Source organism: Corvus moneduloides, chromosome 12 (genome assembly GCF_009650955.1).
Source record: "Corvus moneduloides isolate bCorMon1 chromosome 12, bCorMon1.pri, whole genome shotgun sequence".
In the NCBI taxonomy this organism is placed as follows: Eukaryota; Metazoa; Chordata; class Aves; order Passeriformes; family Corvidae; genus Corvus; species Corvus moneduloides.
The window spans coordinates 1,338,390-1,358,496 of NC_045487.1; the positions used below are offsets into that span (position 1 = coordinate 1,338,390).

Below are 20,107 nucleotides of genomic sequence, written 5' to 3' on the forward strand. Positions count from 1 at the left end.
CCTGAGCCTGGGTAAGAGCCTGGCTGTGTGGTAAATGCAGCCCCTCAGATGCTGCATTTTTGCAGGGAGGACCTTGGGCTCTGCTGAAGGACCTGAGGTTTGGTCAGGCTTTAGAGCGAAGTTTCTAAGAATCCAGTGGATTTGAGGCTGGAAGGTAAAGCTGCTCTTGCAGCAGTGTAGTAACAGGATAATAAACCTAGAACATGGGAAAAAGATGGCTCTTAACTCCTGCCATCATTTTCCCCAGCTCTGCTCTTTGACTTGGCACTGGGATCAGCATTTCACTGCTGTGCTGCAGGAGCAGCCTCGCTAATACAAGTGCAACAGTAAACGCAGTGCTGCAGGTGGCAAATCTGGGATCCAGCTTGGAGGAGAAGGGTCAGTGTGACCAGGCACCATTCCTTGCTGCACACCCTGCCCTGCAGCACGAAGGCAGGTCAGGCTCTGGTTGTGCAGGCTGAGCTCTGCTCCCAGCACTGGGCACCTCTTGCCAAGTTCTCACCCTCTCTGAGGTCTGGGCACTGGCAGGACCTTGTCCTTGGCAGAGCTTCTCCGCGGTCTCCATAGGCACCCCGTGGGATGTCCCTGCTCCCTCTGTGGCCTACACACATTTTGGGGGGCAGGCAGCCCCCAGGCCGTGCCCCACGGAGATCCTGCTCTCAGCCTGTGCCTGTGCCCGCAGATCGCGCCGCCGCCGTCGCTCGCGGAGCCGCTCAAGGAGCTCTTCAAGCAGCAGGAGGCCGTGCGGGGGAAGCTGCGGCTGCAGCACAGCATAGAGCGGGTAAGGGGACACTCCAGCTGGGCAGCAGGCCCCAAATTTCCTCTGCTGGCGAGGCTGAGGCTGCCACACTCACTGCTCTGCTCTTCCTCAGGAGAAGCTCATCGTCTCCTGCGAGCAGGAGATCCTGAGGGTGCACTGCCGGGCAGCGAGGACCATTGCCAACCAGGCCGTGCCCTTCAGTGCCTGCACCATGCTGCTGGACTCTGAGGTGTACAACATGCCTCTGGAAAATCAGGTCAGTGCCTGGCTCAGTGCTGAGGAAGTGTCTCAGGGACTGTGCAGGACCCTGAGGGAGATGGGCTTTTCTGGAGGGAAGGAGGGAAGGATGGAGGCAGGAGTTACTAAGGCTCTCCTTGCTCAGGTCACCCACCACAGCCCACATGGCAGGATGTCACCTTCCCCAGAGGGCAGGGTCAGATGGGATATTGGGAAGGAATTCTCCCCTGTGAGGGTGGGCAGGCCCTGGCACAGGGTGCCCAGAGAAGCTGTGGCTGCCCCATCCCAGGCAGTGTCCAAGGCCAGGTTTAAGGTCCCTTCCAGTCCAAACCATTCTGTGACTGGGAACATCATTTGCCTCATCTGCCTCAGTTTCTGCATGTGTGCTGAGGAAGGAAATAGACTCAGGAATGTGGGATACAGGGGGTTCGTGTCTGTTAGCAGCAGAAATGGCTCAGCTTTTTCTGTGAGTCTTGGAACCCTCCATCCTTCTTGGTCGGGATCATCTGCATGCTGGGAAGGGTTTCCTTTACTACACGCTGGGGTGTCTTTTCCTGTGAAAGGAAGGGAAGAGAATCATTACACTGCTGCATTGCAGGAGGGATCGTGGGCAGGACAGGATCCTGGGATTTATTAGTGAGCTGCATATTGATCCAGGAGCTCTGATTGATCCATTGGCATTTCCCAGCCAAGGGTCTGTGCTGCTGCGATCTTGGCGTGAGTTGAAGGAGTCAGAGAGGTGCAGGTGCTGTGATGGGCTGACATGGACAGATTCCCTGCAAAGCAAGGAGAAACAGGGACTGTGTGCACAGGGGTGCCATCCCCATGTGAGGCTGAATCCCTGGAAAGGGCTGCAGGAGCAGCTGGGCTGCATCTGCCCTTCCTGCAGGTTCTGAGGAGTGTGCGCCCCAGGAGGGGCTTGAATATGGCCTGTGAGACCTGTAACTGCTTGAAGTCCAAAACTAATCCCCTGTGTCCTGCCCTTTGCTGTCCCATCCTTAGGGAGACGAAAACAAATCGGTCAGAGACCGTTTCAACGCGCGACAGTTCATTTCCTGGCTGCAGGACGTGGATGACAAGTACGACCGGATGAAGGTGAGAGCTGTGGGAGCCCCGTGCTCCAGGCAGAGGCATTCGAGGAGAGTTCTGCCTGTGGCTGGAGCCTGGGAGCTGCCTTAGTGGTTTCCAGCGTGGAGTCGGTGTCCCGAGATTGTCAGGGCAGTGTTGCATGGGAGGGGATGCTCTGGAGTGCTGACAAGCCTTGCAAACACAAACTTTGGGGTTTGCCTTGGCTCCTGCTGGAGCTGGGCTCAGCAGAGATTCCAAATCCAGGTGTCCTGTGTGTGGCATCCCTTGCTGCATTTAATCCTGTGCCCACAGTGGCTGCATGTCCCCTCCCTTTGCCTGCCACTCAGCCCTCATGTCCCACTGTTGTTTCCCTATGCAGACATGCCTGCTCATGCGACAGCAACACGAAGCAGCTGCCCTGAACGCGGTGCAGAGGATGGAGTGGCAGCTGAAGGTGCAGGAGCTGGACCCCGCGGGGCACAAATCCCTCTGCGTGAACGAGGTGCCCTCGTTCTATGTGCCAATGGTCGACGTGAACGATGACTTTGTGCTCTTGCCGGCATGACAGTTCCAGCCCAGGAGACATCACTGAACACTGGCAAGGACGGGAGCACTCCGAGGTCGGGCGGTCGAGCTCACATTCACCCTTAACCGCTTGCTGATGAATCCCTGGTCAGAGGAGGAGGAAGCAGCTATCGGCAGAAAACAAAACAATAAGAGAAATAATTGCACTTTCTTCACGACGTGTCCCTCGCTTCCGGACTGACGCGGCTCCGCGGGGCAGCGGGCCGGGCGCAGCTCCTTCCCACCGGCGCCCGCGGCGGGGAGGCTCCGGGCAGCGCGGGCAGCGGGCGCTCAGCGGCCCCGGGACTGGCCGAGGCGCGGAGGGAGGAGGCCAAGGACACCGTGTGTGTGTTGCAGAAGCTGCTGAGCAGGGCCAGCAACCACGTGAACCATGTACTTGTGAACACCGTGATTTCCAGCTCTCTGTTTTCCACCAGGCGCGGATCTCCTCTCGGAGAAGCTGCAGTAGGAAACCATGGGGGGAGGGGGGGTGTTTGAGTTTCTTGTTCCATCATGGGTATGTCTAAAAAAAAAAAAAAAAACTACTACAAAAAAAAAATCACAAAAAAACCCAATTAGAAACAAAAGGACAGTGTCCAAGCTGGGCAGCGGCGGCTCCGGAGCGGGGACAGCTCCGGGATGTGCCGGCGGCCCCGCAGCAGCCGCTGCCACCGCTGGGGATGGGCAGAGGAGCCGCCGGGGCAGCACGGCCGGGGAGACGGCGATGCAGAGAAAGGACTTTGCCAACTGTGTTTTTAATGGAGTAAAATCCACGTGGTTTATATATTTTTTCCTTTAATCTTGGGCATTTCGTTTCTCTTTCTGAGAACATAACTTGAAAACACTACAGAGCCAATACTCATATAAAGAAAAATTGTATCCCATAAATGCTGTACAGTTTTTATATACATTAACAATGTACTTTTGCTGCCTTCTAGATAATTTATTTTGCAACACATTACTGCACAGTTGTAAATAACTTATGTACTGTAACATCACTTTCAGTTATGTGTAAAGAAATAAATAAATTAATTAAAATTATCTTTGTATTTATAGTTCACCCTGGGCAGCAGTTTTCCTGTCAAGGAGAAAGTTGCCCAGAGCAGCTGCCCTTGGCAGGGGATGGAACAAGATGAGCTTTAAGGTCCCTTCAAGTGCAAACTATTCCATGATTTTAAACATCATTCTTCTTTTTCTGTGCCTCTTTGTGTGCAGTGGGGTTGGAACCCGCCAGGTGTGCCGGTGGTTGTGGTGGGGTGGGTCATGAGGAGAGGAGAACCCCTGTGCTGGTGGATTCGCCACCCCTGGAGTGACTGAGCCAGCAGTGCTCTTTTGGGGCTGCAGAGTCTGGACAAGGATGGGTGGATCCAGGCAAACTCAGTCCTCACTCACCAGTTCAGGGATGCAGCTGGAGGCAGATCCCAGTGCCTTTCCATGATCTCTGTGCCTTCCTTCCTCCTGCTGCCCGGCCTTTCCTGATGGCTGCAGCTGCCAACCCCAGGCAGGAGTGAGAGGTGGCCCCCACAGACCTCTCTGCCAGCTCGGTTCTCCACCTTCCTCTCTCGGGTTTTCCCGGTGCTGGTGCTGGCCGAGTGTCTCAGCTGCTGCTTTGGGAAGCAAAGATGTTCCAAATGCCATTTGTTCCTCTGCTGGCATGTCCTGGCTGGGGGGACCAGAGGAGATCCCTGGATTCAGCTCCCAGACCCAGCTCCTCCCTCGCTGCTGCCGGCTTTGCAGTCACTTGAGGAATTTTCCACAGTTGGGGCAGTGGGACCCTGGAGGCTTTCGCTGCAATGCATCACAGCAGCCTCGGAGCCAGGGGGGTCCCACCTTCCCCTGCCCAACCCTCAGCTCCTGCCTTGACACCTCTGGCACCAGGACCAGGGTTCACACAGCCACAGCAGGCCTGGCAGGGCCATGTCCCAGCTCCAGCCAGAGGGATTTTCCCCCCATCCTTGCCCAGGGTTGTGGGATGAGTGTGGTGGGGCACTGGAGCGAGTGCTGGGACCAGGGGCTGCTTCAGTGTCAGGGGCTTCAAGAAAGCAGCCACAGGTAACACTTCAATTAATGTCCATCCCTGCTCTTTAATTTGTTAAAGAGCCATAAATTCATCTCCGTAGTCACACACCAGCCTTCTGTGAGTGCCTAAAGCTGGAAAGTCCCACAGGCTCATCTGACCACGGTGCTGGTGACCTTGGGAGTCTCCAGGGTCAGTTTTCCTCCCGCTGCTGTAACTCCCAGGCGTGTGCGTGGGTGTGGATCCCTTGGAGGGAGGCAAAAAAAATGTAGATGGGATTTTTTTTTAGTGTGATTTTTCAATGTTGAGTTTGCAGGTGTGACTTTTCAGTGTGATTTTCAATGTGAGTTTGCAGATGGAATTTTTCCACCATTGCAGGTCTGAAGCTGAGCACCCGAGCGATGCTGCTGCCCCCAGAAATGACGTTTGTGAGTAAACTTTAAAAGGAAGAGGGAAATAAATGCTATTTGCAGTTCGACTGCTCTGTTGGCTCTTCCCACGGGCTCACATGGTGCTGGGTGCCAACACGTTCCCTTCCTGCAAGGGGGGAGTCGCAGATGCCACTGGCCCCCTTTGAGGTTTGGGGGGACCTGGGTGCATTTGTGGGTGTGTACAGATGGGTCCTGGCACCCCCGGCTGCACCCCAGGACCCCCGACACCAGCTGGGGCAGGGGGTCCCCCAGCCCTGAGAGGGTGCCTTGGTCTGGAGCACCATGGAGAAGGGGGGCTGAGCTGGGCTGGGGGCGGTGAGCCGGGGCTGGGGGAGAGCAAACTGGGGCTGAGCTGGGGTGAATGGGGCTTGGAGAACCAAACTGGGGGCCTTGGGAGGGGGGAAACACCAGACTGGGAGTGCAGCGGGCTGGGCCCAGTGTTGCAGGGAGCGAACCAGGGCTGAGGGGAGCGAACCGGGCCGGGGATCTGAGCCGGGGCTGGGGTTTGTGAGCCGGGCTGGGGAGACAAACCGGGCTTGGGGGGGCGATCAGACCGAGCCTGAGCCTCGTGTTGCGGGGAGCAAACCGGGACTTGGCGGGTCTGAACCGGGGCTGGGGGGTCCGAACCGGGGCTGGGGGGTCCTCAACCGGGGCTGAGGGGTCCGAACCGGGGCTGGGGGGTTCTCAACCGGAGCTGAAGGGTCCGAACCGGGGCTGGGGGGGTCAGATCCGGAGGGAGCCGTCGGGGCGGCGCCGCGGGGCGGGTCCGGCCGGTGCCGCCCCACCTGCCCGCGCCGAGCCCGAGCCCGAGCGCGGTGGCCGTGGCGGTGGCGGTGGCCGTGACGGTGGCGGTGGCCGCGGCGATGGCGCTCGGGGGGTCGCGGCCGCGGGGCCGGCGGGCGGCGGGGGGGTGGGCTCCGTGCGCGGCGCTGGCGCTGGGGTGGGCGCTGGGGTGGGCGCTGGGCGCGGAGCCCCCGCACCGCTGCCGCCCCGACACCGCGCTGCTGCCGCCGCCGCTCCGCCGCCTCGGGGGCCCCGCGCTGCTCCGCGCCGCCGTCCCGCGCCTCCGCGGCGGCTGGAGCCCCTGCCAGCTGTACCGCTACCCCCCTGGAACCCCCCGCCCCAACGGCACCGGGCCCTGCACCCGCGGCTGGCACTACGCGCTGCCCGCCGCCGGCCTCCGCGCCAACCTCGTCACACAGGTGGGGCACGGGGCTGGGGAGAGTGGGGGACCCCCGAGCCTGGGGCAGTCTGCGGTGCTGGAGGGGGCTGAGGGGTCCCGTGGGTAAAGGAGGGGTTAAGGGAGGGGCCTGGGAAAGCCGTGGGGGGGGACAGCTGCGAACCAACTGGGGGGTCCCAGCCCCCAGAGGGAGCTGGGGACTCCAGTAAGGATCCCACGGGAAAGCCCTGGGTGGGCAGGGGGGAGCAGGGTGGACGACCCCACGGAGGGGGTTTGGGGCTGGCTGGGGGAGCCCTGGGGAAGGGGGCTGAGGGGCTGGAGGGTGTCCAGGGCTCTCGGAATCACCAGTACTGTCCCCTCACATCTGTCCCCACATTTCTGTTTGTGGGGTGGGAGCTGTCCAGAAGCCCCCCAGCCCCATCCATCCCAGCCCTGTGGGCAGCGGCAGGGGGTCTCCCAAGGTCCCCAAGCTGACACCTCCCTGCTGTGTCCCCTGCAGTGGGACCTGGTGTGTGCCTCGCGCTGGAAGGTGCCACTGGAGCAGACCACGCACCTGCTGGGCTGGACACTGGGCAGTGTCACTGCCGGCCTGGCCTGTGACAGGTAAAGGGGGTTCCCGGGCAGCCCCCATGGGCAGGTGGCACCGTGCCCAGCCCCTCTCACAGCCCGTCCCTGGCAGGTTCGGCCGCCGTCCCACCTTCCTGCTGTCCCTGGCGCTGGCCGTGCCCGTGGGCCTCGGCGTGGCACTGGCTGTGGACTTCCTCATGGTCCTGGTGGCACGGCTGCTCTTCGGGGCCGCGCTGGCAGGAGCCTTCCTCGCCCTCTACGTGGCACGTGAGTGTGATGGGGGCGGCCATAGGGGTGCGGGGACTGGGGGTGCTCCAGGATGCACTGGGAGCAGGATGCTGCAGGCTGTGGGATGTCCCAGGATATAGGATGCTCCAGGGTGTAGGATGGAAGCCCTGTGTGCTTGGCACCCATGGTGGCCCCCTCACTCGCTGCCAGGGCTGGAGCTGTGTGACCCCCCGCACCGGCTGGGGGTGACAATGGTGGCCGGATTCTTCTGGATCGCCGGGGAGCTGCTGCTGCCGGGACTGGCTCTGCTGTGCCGGGACTGGCGGGTGCTGCAGGGCGCTGTCACCATGATCCTGGCCCTGCTGGCTGCCTGCTGGTGGTAAGGACCCCCCGGGCAGGGGGCTGCGTGGGGCTGGGCTGTGCCACGGGGCTGGTGCCAAGCTGTTCCCAGCCCGGCAGACCCTGCCCAGGGCCGCGGCGGGGATCAAAGGCCACCCGGGGCTCTCCAGAGGAGTGGAACCCCCCCACCCTGGGCAAATGTTTGCTCAGGTTTGAAGCTGAGGGTTTCTGGGCAGCGTTGCTTTGAATCCGGGTGGGAAGGTCAGTCCTGGAGGGTGGCCAGGCCCATGGGGAGCCCCGTGACCTGACACTCATGCCCCAGGTGCCCGGCACTGTTGCTGGAGTCACCGCGCTGGCTGCTGGCCACACGGCAACTGGAGAGGGCCAGGAAGACCCTGCAGGCGCTGGCCGAGGACAACTGCCCCCAGGACAGCCTCCTCGCGGGTGCGTGGGGGACTCCGAGGGCGATCGGCCCCATCCCCAAAGCCGTGGTTGTGTGGGTGGGTGGGTGGGGGGTGTGACAGAGCCGGCTCTATCCCGGGTTCCCTTCTCCCGGCAGAGCTGGAGGCCGTGTCCGAGGGGCAGCCCCGGTACCACTCTGTCTGCGAGATCTGCGGCACCAGGGTCATCTGGAAGAACGGCGCCATCCTCGGCTTCGCGGCGTGAGCGGCGGGGGGGTCGGCGGGGTGGGCATGGGGGGGCCCCACTCGCGGCCCCCTGACCCCGCTGTCCCGTAGGTTCATCGGCTCCGGCATCCGCCACTGCTTCACCCGCAACCTGGTCCCGCACCTGCCCCACTTCTTCTCCTCCCACCTGGTGCTTGTGAGCACCGAGGCGGCCGCTTGCCTCTTCGTGTGTCTGACGGCCGAGCGCTTCGGGCGCCGCGCCATCCTCCTGCTCTGCACCGTCCTCACCGGCATCTCCTCCCTGCTGCTGCTGGCCCTCACCCAGTGTAAGACCCTCGCGGGACCCCCGAGGACGCAGCCCCAGACAGGGGGAAAAGAGGTGGGTGCAGAATTTGCCCCCTGATGTGCTTCGCCCCCCCCCCAGACCTGCTGGAGCTCATTGTCCTGACGCTGTCCGTGGTGGGCACGGCCGCCTCCCACGCTGTCACCATGCTCAGCATCTTCTTTGCCAGCGAGGTTCTGCCCACCGTGGTCAGGTAACGGGGAGCTGCCTCCCTCTTGTGCTACCCCGGAGCGGGAGGCACCGGGCAGGGCCCCCTCTGAGCGTGTTCCTCCCCCAGGGGCGCCGGGCTGGGCCTGGTCGTGGGGGCCAATTTCGTGGGCAAGGCCGCGGCGCCCATCACCGCCATCCCCAACAGCCGCGGCTTCTTCCTGCACCACGTCGTGTTCGCCTCCTTCGCCATCCTGGCCGTGCTCAGCATCATGTTACTGCCCGAGAGCCGGGGCCGCAGCCTGCCCCAGTCCCTGCAGGACGGCGAGAGCCAGCGCCGCCCGCCCCTGTTCCGCCGGCCCCCCCGCGAGGACCACCTGCCCCTGCTGGACCCCCGCGCCATCCCCCACGACTATTCCCGCCTGGCCGCCTCCACCAAGAGGATGCTGCGCTCCCCGGAGCCCCCCCGCGAGATGTAGCCGTGCCCGCCCCACGGTCCCTGGGGTCTCCCTGCTGATGGGGGGGCTGAGCACGGTATGGGACCCCAGTGCAGGGATGTAATGGGAATAGCAGGACACGCGTGGTGGAGGGGCCGGGGGAGCAGCGCCTCCCCCGCGGTGGGGCCGGATCCTGCCCCAGGAGCAGCGGTGCTGGGAGCCCTGGGGCGGGGGTGACGCCCCCCGGGGGTGCTGCCGGCTCCCAATAAAAGTGCCTTGTTTCTACGGGTCGCTAGTGTGGGGAGGGTCACACGCCCCCGCCACCAACCCCCTGCTCTTTATTATGGGGGTCACCAGGGGTCTCCTCGCCCCCTTCTCAGCTCTGTGGGGCTCACCCGGGCGTCCCCCCCAGGTTTGCTGGGCTGGGCTCTGTGTGTGGCTGTGCACCCCCTGCACGGAGGCCTCTCGTTGCACACGCGTGTGCAAAGCCGCTCCAGCCGGGCGTCCTGTGCGTGTCCATCTGTGAAACCGCTGCAGCTGGACATCTCCTCTGTGTGTGTGTCTGTGTGTGTGTCTGTGTGTGTGTGTGTGAGCTCCCTCTGCCCCGTCCCTGCCCCAGCCCCTCCGTGGGCAGTGGGGTGTCCCCTCCTGCCCCCATCCCCGCTAGTGCCCGTAGAGGTCGGCCAGGCGGCGGAAGCGCGGCCCCCACTCGCTCAGGTAGTCGTAGTCCTGGTCCTCGTCCGTCAGGCTGGACACGATGGAGCTGAGCGGGCTGGCGACCGAGCCCGAGCCCTCGTAGTCGTAGATGAGGGCCGTGTCATAGGGGGGCACGCTGGGGTCACTGTCAGCCGCCTCCAGCCCCTGCGGGGACAGGGGGCCACCGTCAGCCCCGCCGGCCATGGGGGACTGCGGGCGAGAGTGCCGGGCTCTGACCCACCTCATTGATGAAGTCCTCGATGTCGGAGGGGCTGCTGGGCAGCTTGCGGGGGGCCAGGGGGGTCCCGGAGCGGAGCGGGGCGTCCCTGCGCAGGGGGGGCTTGGTCCGGGGGGAGAAGAGCTCGGGGTGCCGGAGCTGGTTGATGTCGTAGGCGTCCTGCGGGGCCGGGACGGGGTTTAGATGTGCAGGGCTGAGCTGCGGACCCTCGGGACACCCCTGCCAAGGGTCCTGCTCACCTGGTCCTCCTCGCCCCCGCCCTGCTCGTCGTAGTTGAGGATGTTGTCGCGCATGTCGTCCCGCGAGCGCTGCAGCAGCCCCTTGCGCAGGGCCCGGCGGCGGCTGCGCACCCGCGCAGCGCCCAGACCCGCCAGCACTGCGGGGACACGGGGACACGCGTGTGGGGAGGCACGGGGGGCACGGGGCGATGGCTGGGGTGGGATGAGTTGGGCTGGAAGGAGGGATAGGGATGGAGGTAGGGATTGGGGTGGGATGGGCAATGAGGGAAATGGTTAAGGGGGTGTTGAGAGTGGTCGGAAGGGGTTGCTGGGTAGGGGGGAGGTGTTGAGGGCCATGGGTAGGGGTCGGATGGGATGGCCAGGACCAGGATGGGGTGATGGATGGGGGACAAAGTGACAGAATGTGCTGGTGGCATTCGGGAGGGATCGCCAGGACCAGCACAGGGCTGGGGTGCCGGGGGGGAGATGGAGGTGTGGGGTGAGGCTTGTGGGGGTGTCACTCACCGAGGAGGAGGATGGTGCTGCCCAGGATGATCATGAGGGCCCCGAGGGTAATGCCGGCCCCGGCTGTGGCCGCGGCCAGGACCCCGTCCAGGCAGGTGCCGTCCCGGCCGCAGTGGCACACCGAGACGTTCAGCAGCTGCTGCTGCTCCCGCGGGGGGGTCCCCGAGTCCCGGAGCAGCAGCGGAAGCGAGTAGGACCCCTCCGGCAGCTCCGCCAGCACGGCCAGCACGGCGTGGGTCACTGCGGGGGGGCAGGGGGTGAGCGGGACCCTCTATGCAGCATCCCCCCACCCCGGCTGACCCTCACCATTAAAGCGGGCGATGCTCCAGTTGCGGGCGAGCTGGGGGTGCTGGGGGCTGAGCTGGAAGTGGAAGGGGGCTCCGTGGGGGGGCCGGTCATCGTCGGTGGCCCCCAGGAGCAGGGTCCCGCCCCGTCCCGGCCGCCCGCAGAGCACCCCGGCCGGCGGCTGCAGCTGCGGCGCGTGGTCGTTCACCTCCACGATCTCGATGGAGAGGGTGCCGGTGGCCGAGAGCGGGGGCTCGGCTGGGGACAGAGCACAGGGGTCAGTGGGGGCAGCGGGAGCGAGGGGACAGCGGGGGCGGCTGCTCACCGTCATCGCGGGCCAGCACCAGCGCGATGTACCAGCCGCCCTGCAGGAAGGCGGACGGGTGCAGCAGCTCCCGCTTGGTGCGGACGGTGCCGGCGTGAGGGTCCAGCTGCAGCCAGTCCGCGGGGTCGTAGAGCAGCGCGTAGCTGTGGGCGAGGGGGTGCGTGAGACATCGCCCCAAATTCCTCCCCCAGCGGGTGCCGGGGGCGATGGGAGGGGAGCGGGACTCACGAGAGTGTCTGGATCTGATGGGTGTCGGGGTCGCTGGCGGTGTAGGTGGTGATGGCGGTGCCCGGGGGGGTCCCCTCCAGGACGCTGATCCGCCGCGGGTTCTCGCGGAACACGGGCGCCTCGTTGACGTCCCGCACCCGCACCCGCACCGTGGCCAGCGCCCGGGGGCTGGCGGGGGCCGAGGGCTCCAGCGGCCGCTCGTTCTGCACCGACACCGTCAGCTCGAAGCGGTCCCGCACCTCGTGGTCCAGCGGCTGCGAGAGGGGCCACGGGTCAGCCGAGCCATGAGACCCCCGGTGTCCCCGGCTGCCCCGTGCCCACCTTGACCACGGAGAGCACGCCGTCGTTGGTGTGGGGGTCGGTGCGGATGGCGAAGACGCCCTCGGGGTCGCCCTCCAGGATGGTGAATTTGGCCAACCAGCTGGGGGAGCCCGCCAGGTCCTTGTCATGCACAAAAACCTTGCCCACGTCCACGCCGGCCGCCTGCTCCTCCACCTCCATGGAAAACTGGGGGAGAGCGGTGTGGGGCTGGACTCTGCCCCTTTGGGATGCTGCAGCTCCCCGGGGGGCCAGCTCCCACCCCGCTGACCCCGTACCCCACCCGGCCGCTACCTCCTCCTTGGTGAACTCGGGAGGGTTGTCGTTGATGTCCTCCAGGTAGATGACGGCCATGGCCGTGGTGGTGAGCCCGTCCCCGGACATGTCGGCCGCCTGCACCGTCAGGTTGTACACCCCCATGGTCTGTGGGGAATGAGGGGGCCAGAGCTGAGTCCCTCCAGCCCCCAGGGAGCACAGAGATCCCCCAGCTGCTGCCCACCCACCCTGTCCCCACACCTGGGTCTGCTCCTGGATGGAGATGTGGTTTCACCATGTGGGGTGTACGTGACTGCCCCGAGTCCCAGTGCCCCCCAGCCCCACCCAGGTGACCCCATCCCGCTACCTCCCGGTCGAGGCCAGGCCGTGCGGTGCAGATTTCCCCAGTGGTGGCATTGATGCTGAACATCGCGGCAGCGCCCTGCTCCAGGATGGAATAGCGCAGTGCCGCGTTATCCGTGTCGGGGTCATCGGCGTCGGTGGCATCCACGGTCATCACACAGGTCCCTGTGTCCGCAGGAGCGCCCAGTGGGTGCTGGCACAGGGGCTGGCTCAGCCCCCCAGCCCAGCCCCCCGGCTGGACCCACCTGGCTCAGCCCCCTCCACCACATGCCCGGTGAAGACGTCCTGCCGGAAGAGCGGCCGGTTGTCGTTCTGGTCCACCACGATGATCTCCAGGTCGGTGGGGTCCTCCAGGGTGACACCGCCCAGGTCCAGCGCGAAGGCTCTCAGCTGTGGGTGCAGAGCAGGGGGGTCGGGGTCTGGCTGGGGGCCCAGGCAGGGGCTGTGGGCACCCAGGAACATCCTTACCCGGTAGCGGTCGTTCTCCTCCCGGTCCAGCATGGCATTGAGGAAAACCTTCCCGCTGAACTTGTCGATGGAGAAGATGCCCAGGGGCTCCTCATCCACCCCCGGCCCTTTGATGCTGTAGATCACCCCCCCGGGCTGCTGCTTGTCTGACTTGATCTGCCCCAGGAAAATCAGGGCTGGGGGTCCCAAGCTGGGGGTCTGTCCCCCTCTGGGAGTGCCCCTGTGTAATCCCCCTGCCCGGGATGTCCCCACTCTGCAAGCTGGTGAGAGGGTGGGGGGCTCTCTCCTACCTGCACCAGGAGGTGGGGGATGCGCTTGTGGTTCTCCGAGACACTGATGGGGGGGATCACCCAGGCCCTCTTCACCCGCCGAGGAGCCTCCTGCTGCCGCCAGGCCTGCGGGGCTGCAGCGCCTGGCTGGGCTGGGCTGGCACCCTGCGGGGGACATGGTGCTGCCCGTGACCCCAAAACTCCGGAGTGGGGTGGAATGCCAGGGCAGTGGGCAGGGAGTTGAACCTGAGCTGGGTATGTACAGTGCTGGGTGCCCCTGATGGGGTTGGGGTTGGGATTGGATCTGGGGGAATGCAGAGGCCACCCAGCTTCCCTGGGAGTTGCGTGTCAGCTGTCCCCTGCCATCCCGATGTGATGGTGATGGGTGTCCTGCTGGGCTCACCAGGAAGGGGTGCCCCACAAATGACCCCAGTGGTGCCCTGGGCATGGATTGTGCCCCACGGGACCCCTGCAGGGGGGGTAGTTTGGGCAGGCAGCATCTACCATAGCCTCCCCCACACGTCACTGTCACCACACAGATGTGGCAGGGAGGGTGAGGTGTCAGGGATCAGTTCTGAGGTGCTGGGGGGAGGCAGAGGGAGTTGAGTGCCTGGGGTGGAGCTTGGGGCTGTGAGGGGGAGACCTGGGACGGAAACAAGGGGAACAGGAGTCCTGGCGGGCTGCAGGGGGGTCAGGGAGCGGTGGGGGCAAGAATGAGTTTAGGGGCTGTGCGGGACCGAGGTCAGGGAATTGGGGCGATTGTGGGGGGGTCCGGAGCCATGGGGAGCGTGGGAGCTGTGCATGCAGTCGCCGACCCCCCGGCTCCGTGCCACCCTCGTCCTGGGCTCCGGGGGCAGGCGCTGCTCCTCCCCGAGGAGGGAGCACATCTGGGCAGCACCAGCCTTGCACCCACATCTGTGCCCAGCTGTGCCTGCACCGCTGGCTGCCGGGGAGTCCCTGGAGCCCCGAGGGGCCGCTTGTGCGCCCTGATGGGGGACGGGGGAACGGGGCAGCGCGGCTGGCTGTGCCGGGGGTCCCTGGGAGGGAGGTGTGGGAAGGGGGGGGAGCTGTGTACCAGCCCCACGGGATGGGCAGGACAGGGGGCTGGTTCAGGCTCGGGCGCCGCGCTGTGGCCTCCAGTTCTTTCTCTGCGCTCTCCTCCAGCAGGAGGAACCCCCCGCCCGTCCCTGGGGGCCGCTGGAGCTGGGGGGATCCGGATGTGAGGGAGGGACGCTGGGGACCCTGTTCCTGTGGGGGCTGCCCTGCAGATCCCCTCTCCTTCCCCTGCCCTGAAGCAGCCGAGCGCAGGGGCCAGGCCAGAATCCCAACGGCCCCATGTGGCTCCGGCCCGAGACCAAGATGAGGGGCTCTGGGGGGGCGCGAGTGGGCAGGGGGGTGCAGGGAGGTCTGGGACCACACTTGGGGAGTGGGAAAAAGGGGAGCAGGGTGTCTTTAAGTGCCTAACCCTCCCCCGAATTCCATCTCAGTCCATCCCAGTCACAGGCGCAGGCACTGTGCCGGAGCCGCAGGCCCCCCCCTGCCACCGCCATCTGTGGGGTGAGAAATGCCTCAAGGGGGGCTCCGAGCCCCCATCAGCCCTAGCCCCATCCCCGCTGCCCCCAAGGACGAGCTTCCACGAGGTTTGGGGTCCGGCCGCCTCCTGGCTCAGCGTCCAGGCTCCCCGTCCCAGCCAGCCCTCCTGGGGCACAGAGCTGGGGGTCCCCATCCCACCCCGTCCCACCCCGTCCCCACCACCCCGGGGTCCCCGCACCCCTTACCCGAGCGCAGAGCGGGGCGAGCAGGCAGGCGAGGAGGAGCGGGGGGCCCATGGCGGAGCGGGGCACAGCCCGGCCGCCGGCCCCGAGCTGAAATAGCGGCGGGCCTGGCTGAGTGACAGCACAAGTGCTGCGGGCACCGGACCCCCCCGCGGGCAGCTGGCCCCGCCGCCCCCGGCCCTCAGCCCGCATCCCCTGCCCGGCCTGGCGCGGCGGGGGCCCGACGGGGGAGATGCGGGGGGCGTGGAGGGATGCAGGGGGGCGCGGGGGGGTCCCTGCAGCCCGGGCCGAGGGAGCGGGGCCGAGGCCGGGGGTGCGCAGCCCCGGGCAGGGCGGGCGGAACGCGGCAGCTGCCGCCGGGCGCGCTCCGAGGATGCCGCGACGGGGAGGGCGGGAGGGGGAGACCCGGGCCCGCTGCCCCCCCGGCTGCTCCGGCGCCGGGACAAGGACCGGCTTCGGCACCGGCACAGGGACAGGGACAGGGACCGAGACAAGGACAGGGACAGGGACCGGGATTGACACCGGCAGCGGAACAACCACTGGCATCGGCACCGGCACCGGGACAGGGAGAAAGGACCGGCATCTGGACAGGGACATGGAGAGGGGCAGGCACAGGGACAGGGACAGGCACCGGCGCCAGCACCGAGACAGGGACAGGCTCCAACACCGACAGCGGGACAGGGGCCTGGACCGGGACTGGGATCAGGACAGGGAGAGGGGACCGGAGGCAGTTCTTCGCGCCCCGCTCGGCCGCGCCCCGCTTCGGGGTGAGCCCGCCCGTCTGTTCCCGGCCGTTCCCGGTGCTGCTGCCACCGGTGTTGGCGTCGGGGCCGGTCCCAGCGCGGAGTCGGGAGAGGGACGGCAGCGTCCCGCGGTCTCCTGGTCCCGGCGGGTTCCCCCGGGAGGCGAGGGTGGGGGCTGCTCCGGGAGTCCCGACAAGGCTGCCGGCCCCCGCTGTCTGTCCCGGCGCTGTCCCCCGACCCCCGGTCCCGGTGCAGCCCGCGATCCTCGGGTCCGGTCCCGGTGCTTCCTCCGACCCCCGCGGCCAGTCCCAGCGCTGTCCTCGACCCCCGCTGCCGGTCCCGGTGTTTCCCCCGACCCCGTAGCCGGTCCCGGTGTTTCCCCTGACCCTCGGTGCCGGTCCCGGCCGCCGCCGTGTCGTGGCACCAGGTGGCAGCATCGTCCCGGCCACCGGCCCCGGTGCTGCTCGCAGCCGGGGGTGCCGCACCGGGGAGCGTTCCCCGCCCGCCGGCGCGGGGCCCCGGTGCAGCAGGGATGGAGAGCCGCGAGCCTTCGGGCAGGGTGAAGGGGTCGAGGGATTCTTGCCCTACCGGAAAACCGAGTCCTGGGCCTGGCAAGGAAGTGTACAATGGGTCGGTGTCACTGGTAGCATCAGCTCGTCCCTGCTCGGCAGCTGTGGGGACCCCCGCCCGGCATTGTCCCTTCCTTGGCAATAAATGCCCTCAGTGCCCTCCCCGTGCGGGTCATCAGCACGGGGATGGGGAACGAGGCGTGGGAAAAGGGATACAGGAGGAGGGGTGCAGGCTGTGTCCTGTCCATACCCAGGAGCTGAGCGGCGGTGGCAGGGCTGCCGGTGTCCCCAAGGACGTGTCATGAGCGGGTGAGCGGCGGGCACCGGTGACCCGCGGCGTGGCCGGGCCTTGGCGGGGGCAGCGGCGCTCACTTGCCCGTCTGTCTGTCCGATCCCATCCGTCCGCCCCGCTGCCCCGTCACCCCGCATCAGTGTCACGGCGAGGAGCCGCCCCGGCGGCGCTGGCCGGGGGTCCCGGCGGCTGCCCCTGACCCTGACGCGCCTTGGCAGCGGGGCGGCCGAGCAGATGTTCCCTGCCACCGGCACCGCGGCGCGGGGGTGGCAGACGTGACAGGCTCTGACAAGGCGCCAGCCCCGCTCGTGGGGACGGGGCTGCCCCTGGCACGGCCGCGGCTGCAGCACGACAGGGACCCCGGCCCCCCCCGCTGTCCCTGCACTGACACCCCCCGCCCCTCTGCCCCTGCAAACCGGGGCTCTCACTGGGGTGCAGGGATTTGAGGTCCCACAAATGCTGGGTCCAAGCAGGACCAGCCCAGGACTACAACTTCCCTTGCTGCTCTGGGCGCCGGGTCACCCTATTTTGGAGGGTTCCCCCCTCCCGGCTGACACCCTCTGAGCTGCCCAGCGGCGCAAGTGTCACGAGTGTTGGGGCTGTTGTACCCCACCGTGTGTGTTGGGACCAGTCACGTCTCTAATGTGGGGGGCAGCTGGGCCCGCCATGACCCCGGTGTGGCACCAGTCGTGTCCCTCACGTGTGGGGCAGTGGGACCAGCTGTGACCCCAGTGCGGGGACTGGAGGGGTCAGGGCAGCGCCCAGGAGGGCAGAGGGAGCAGCTGGGAGTGCAGAGGTGCCACACACCGGCGCAGCCCCATAAAGCCACCGGAGCTTGGATTTTATATGGCAATAAAAGATAATGTCAGCTATAAAATGCTGGAGCAGGTCCTGGCGTGCCGAGCCGGGGGGCACAGAGGGGTGGGCAGCCCCCAGCTCCCCGGGGACGCCCCAGCAGGGCAATACCCCCTCGGGGTGAGTGGGTCCCCGGCTGCCCCAGGGCTGGGGACACCCTCAGCGCTGCCACGGGCTGAGGTTGGGGTCAGTGCATTAAAGCAGCTGCTTTGGGCTGTGGTTGTTGTTTTAACGGTTTTATTGGGCGCTGCTGGGCCGGGCCTGGCAGGCCCTAATGAAGGAGATTGATGGCTTAATCGCCTGCAGCCATTACGGGGTAATTGAATGGTTGTGTACACATGATCCGACCGTCAATGCCGACGTGGCTCGCAAGCGAAGCGCCCGGAGCTGGGGGGACACACACAGCCCCCCCTGCACCCCGAGGGATGCAGCGTGGGGGGCCAGAGCCCACGGCCTCGGGACCCCCATCCATCCCAGGGGTCCTGGCTGTGCTGGTGCTCCTGGAGGTCTCCACGTTCATCCAGTGGCACTGGGTCACCCCATCTCCATCCAGCTCAGCTCCCAACCAGGGCACTGTGCCCAGGTGCTTTAACGAGGCTTTTAATTAACGGGTCCCACCTATAGGGGTGAGGAGCGGTGTGGGAGTGGAGGTGGAAGCATGGGGCTCCAGCATGGATGGCAGCCCCAAACTGGGGGTCACCCTGACCACCCTCCCTGCGGGAATCTCCGAGGAGCAAACGCGGCAGAGCCCCAGGCAGGTCCCTGCGCGAGGTGTGAGTCAAACTGCTCATTTTGTGTGTGACAACCAGGTGTTTTACAGTATTTGCTACCTGTGATCATCCATCAAAGCAATCGATAGCGTTCCTGCAGAGTTTTATTAATGATCTTGTCACCGGGCTGGTGCGGGGTGCCCGGGGTTGTCGAGAATGATAGATCATTAAGAGCTTTCGCTGCTATTTATTCTCCAGTGACCTTGTCTCTCTCCATTGTTGCTTGCTTAAGAGTTATGAATGCGAGACATGATAATTTGATATTGATCTATTTGGTAAGTTAAAAAATTTACTGCATCGTTGATGTTTTAACAAAGGATCCGCTCGGGCCCTCCCGCTGGAGCTCGGCTCCACACGTGTGTCCCTGTGCCTGGGCTGTGGGACACTGAGAGGCGGCCGGTGAGCTCTGGGTGTCCCTCGTGTTCCCATCGCAATTCCTTTTGAGCCTGAAGTACGGAAATGCAGGAGGTGCTGTGGGCAGGGTGTTGGGATGGACAGAGCAGGCGTGTGACCAGACCCCTCTGCAGGTGAGGTGGGGTGGGGAAAGCCTGTCGCCATCCATAGCCCCTTCCCCTTTTTCCCAGCCCCACTCCCATCCCAGCCCGCTCGGCCCAGCACCATGTGCCTGCCACGGTCCCCTCCATGTTCTCTACATGTCCTCCCAGATTTCTGGGGCTCTAGTGACCCTGACCAAGGAATCCTTGTTCCTCCTGCTCCTTGCTCTTCCTGGTGCTTCCAGAGCCCCATCAGCTGCTGGAGCACCCTGTCACCCCCTCAGCAGCGGATCCACTGGTTGGGAACCCACAGGGCAGTTCTGCTGTCCCCCACTGGCTTTATCGACCCCCTGGGGATGGCAGCTCACGTGTGGAGTCAAACAGGGACAGAATTCCATGTATAAAGGCGGGATTTACCAATAGTGTGCTGGGATAACCTGTATGTGGAGGATGCACTGGATAACACAGTCAGTATTTATGTGTGATTTTGATTTATTCTTTATTTCTGCCAGGAAATCATTCCCTGGGAGGGTGGGGAGGCCCTGGCACAGGGTGCCCAGAGCAGCTGTGGCTGCCCCTGGATCCCTGGAAGTGCTCAAGGCCAGGTTGGACGGGGCTTGGAGCAGCCTGGGACAGTGGAAGGTGTCCCTGCCCATGGCAGGGGTGGCACTGGATGGGCTTTAAAAGGTCCCTTCCAACCCAAACCACTCTGGGATTCTGTGACTCCTACAAGTGGCTCCCAACACAAGGAAACCCTAACTCTGCAGCTCTGGCTCAGCCAGGCAGGAAAAATCCTACTTTTATCGGACAATAATCATGGACTAGGCTGCAGCGAACCCAGACCTGCCAGGGATGATCCCTGTGGCTCTTCCTCAGGGGCAGAACGGCCGTGGATCAGGGCCAAGCCCCCCCGGGTGGGCACTAGGCTGGGTAGAAGCGCTTCAGAAGCTCCTTCTTGTTGACTTTGCCCATCTGGTTGCGCGGGATCTCCTCCACCACGATCAGCTCCGTGGGGATGGTGTAGGGAGCCATGGTGTCCCTGCAACACCAAAGTGCAGCAGTTACAGCTGGGCAGAACGAGCTGAGCCTTCCCGGGAGCACCCACAGCCCCGACCAGCCCCACCTAGGAGCCCATTTAAGCTCAGCCCCGGGCTCCCAGCCCCTCCGGAGCTGTGCGGTGGGATGCCTGCTCCCAGCCTGTCCCTGCAGGGAGCAGCTCATCGCTGGGGGCTCCTCAGCGGGGTCAGTGACCCTCCCCGAGGGCACGCAGCGGTGTGAGGAATGCAGAACCCCGTGTTCCCGCTGCCAGTCCCTGAGGGGACCGCAGGTGAGCCACCTCCCCGGAGCGTGTCGGTGACCTGGCAGCGATCACAGCCCCGAGCATCATCCCGTGCCCTCTGTGGAGCGCGGAGGGGGGGCTCTCCTGCCTTCTGCTGCCCGTGTGTCAGCAAGCTGGGGCCGGGCCCGGCTCTGGCAG

At 65.2% G+C, this 20,107-nt stretch overlaps 4 protein-coding genes across 10 annotated transcripts in view; 2 read left to right on the forward strand and 2 right to left on the reverse strand.

Moving 5' to 3' along the window:
• Nucleotides 1-3,670, forward strand: part of ANKRD11 (ankyrin repeat domain 11) — a 132,249-nt gene extending 128,579 nt beyond the window's left edge. For both annotated transcript variants that reach the window (XM_032122181.1, XM_032122182.1), the window contains exons 10-13: nucleotides 683-781; nucleotides 873-1,016; nucleotides 2,000-2,092; nucleotides 2,445-3,670. In XM_032122181.1, the coding sequence (XP_031978072.1) occupies nucleotides 683-781; nucleotides 873-1,016; nucleotides 2,000-2,092; nucleotides 2,445-2,630 (522 nt within the window). In that variant the 3' untranslated portion in view covers nucleotides 2,631-3,670. The remainder of the gene's footprint in view (nucleotides 1-682; nucleotides 782-872; nucleotides 1,017-1,999; nucleotides 2,093-2,444) is intronic.
• A 1,272-nt stretch (nucleotides 3,671-4,942) lies between these two features.
• Nucleotides 4,943-9,232, forward strand: SLC22A31 (solute carrier family 22 member 31). 3 transcript variants are annotated; one of them, XM_032122200.1, is made up of 9 exons: nucleotides 4,943-5,074; nucleotides 6,757-6,860; nucleotides 6,937-7,091; nucleotides 7,263-7,431; nucleotides 7,714-7,835; nucleotides 7,951-8,053; nucleotides 8,129-8,343; nucleotides 8,442-8,553; nucleotides 8,638-9,229. In XM_032122200.1, exons 1-9 carry the CDS (start codon nucleotides 5,048-5,050, stop codon nucleotides 8,984-8,986), a joined length of 1,356 nt encoding a protein of 451 aa, XP_031978091.1. In that variant the 5' UTR covers nucleotides 4,943-5,047; the 3' UTR covers nucleotides 8,987-9,229. The 3 variants fall into 3 exon arrangements, with proteins under 3 accessions (XP_031978091.1, XP_031978090.1, XP_031978089.1); XM_032122199.1 differs by lacking the exon at nucleotides 4,943-5,074 and adding an exon at nucleotides 5,922-6,279 and having other exon boundaries at nucleotides 8,716-9,232; XM_032122198.1 differs by lacking the exon at nucleotides 4,943-5,074 and adding an exon at nucleotides 5,922-6,279.
• An 87-nt stretch (nucleotides 9,233-9,319) lies between these two features.
• On the reverse strand, nucleotides 9,320-15,040 carry CDH15 (cadherin 15). Its single transcript, XM_032122183.1, has 14 exons — nucleotides 14,911-15,040; nucleotides 13,154-13,297; nucleotides 12,864-13,019; nucleotides 12,641-12,785; nucleotides 12,400-12,560; nucleotides 12,072-12,200; nucleotides 11,781-11,966; nucleotides 11,460-11,713; nucleotides 11,232-11,374; nucleotides 10,928-11,164; nucleotides 10,622-10,861; nucleotides 10,118-10,254; nucleotides 9,882-10,037; nucleotides 9,320-9,805 (listed from the first exon to the last, which is right to left on the reverse strand). The coding sequence occupies exons 1-14, from the start codon at nucleotides 14,959-14,961 to the stop codon at nucleotides 9,608-9,610; spliced, it is 2,337 nt and encodes a 778-aa protein (XP_031978074.1). The 5' UTR covers nucleotides 14,962-15,040; the 3' UTR covers nucleotides 9,320-9,607.
• A 4,239-nt stretch (nucleotides 15,041-19,279) lies between these two features.
• ACSF3 (acyl-CoA synthetase family member 3) overlaps nucleotides 19,280-20,107 on the reverse strand; it is a 51,438-nt gene continuing 50,610 nt past the window's right edge. For all 4 annotated transcript variants that reach the window (XM_032122189.1, XM_032122184.1, XM_032122188.1 and 1 more), the window contains exon 10: nucleotides 19,280-19,669. In XM_032122189.1, the coding sequence (XP_031978080.1) occupies nucleotides 19,552-19,669 (118 nt within the window). In that variant the 3' untranslated portion in view covers nucleotides 19,280-19,551. The remainder of the gene's footprint in view (nucleotides 19,670-20,107) is intronic.

Bases quoted from the DNA above. Each gene is read 5' to 3' on its own strand.
- SLC22A31 (XM_032122198.1), top strand. From the start codon at position 5,941: ATGGCGCTCGGGGGGTCGCGGCCGCGGGGCCGGCGGGCGGCGGGGGGG. The intron at 7,432-7,713 runs GTAAGGACCCCC...CTCATGCCCCAG, and splicing joins CTGCTGGCTGCCTGCTGGTG to GTGCCCGGCACTGTTGCTGG. The intron at 8,344-8,441 runs GTAAGACCCTCG...CCCCCCCCCCAG, and splicing joins GCTGCTGGCCCTCACCCAGT to ACCTGCTGGAGCTCATTGTC.
- CDH15 (XM_032122183.1), bottom strand. From the start codon at position 14,961: ATGGGCCCCCCGCTCCTCCTCGCCTGCCTGCTCGCCCCGCTCTGCGCT. The intron at 13,298-14,910 runs GTAAGGGGTGCG...TGTCCCCCGCAG, and splicing joins TCGCCCCGCTCTGCGCTCGG to GGTGCCAGCCCAGCCCAGCC. The intron at 12,786-12,863 runs GTAAGGATGTTC...CTGCACCCACAG, and splicing joins AGGAGAACGACCGCTACCGG to CTGAGAGCCTTCGCGCTGGA.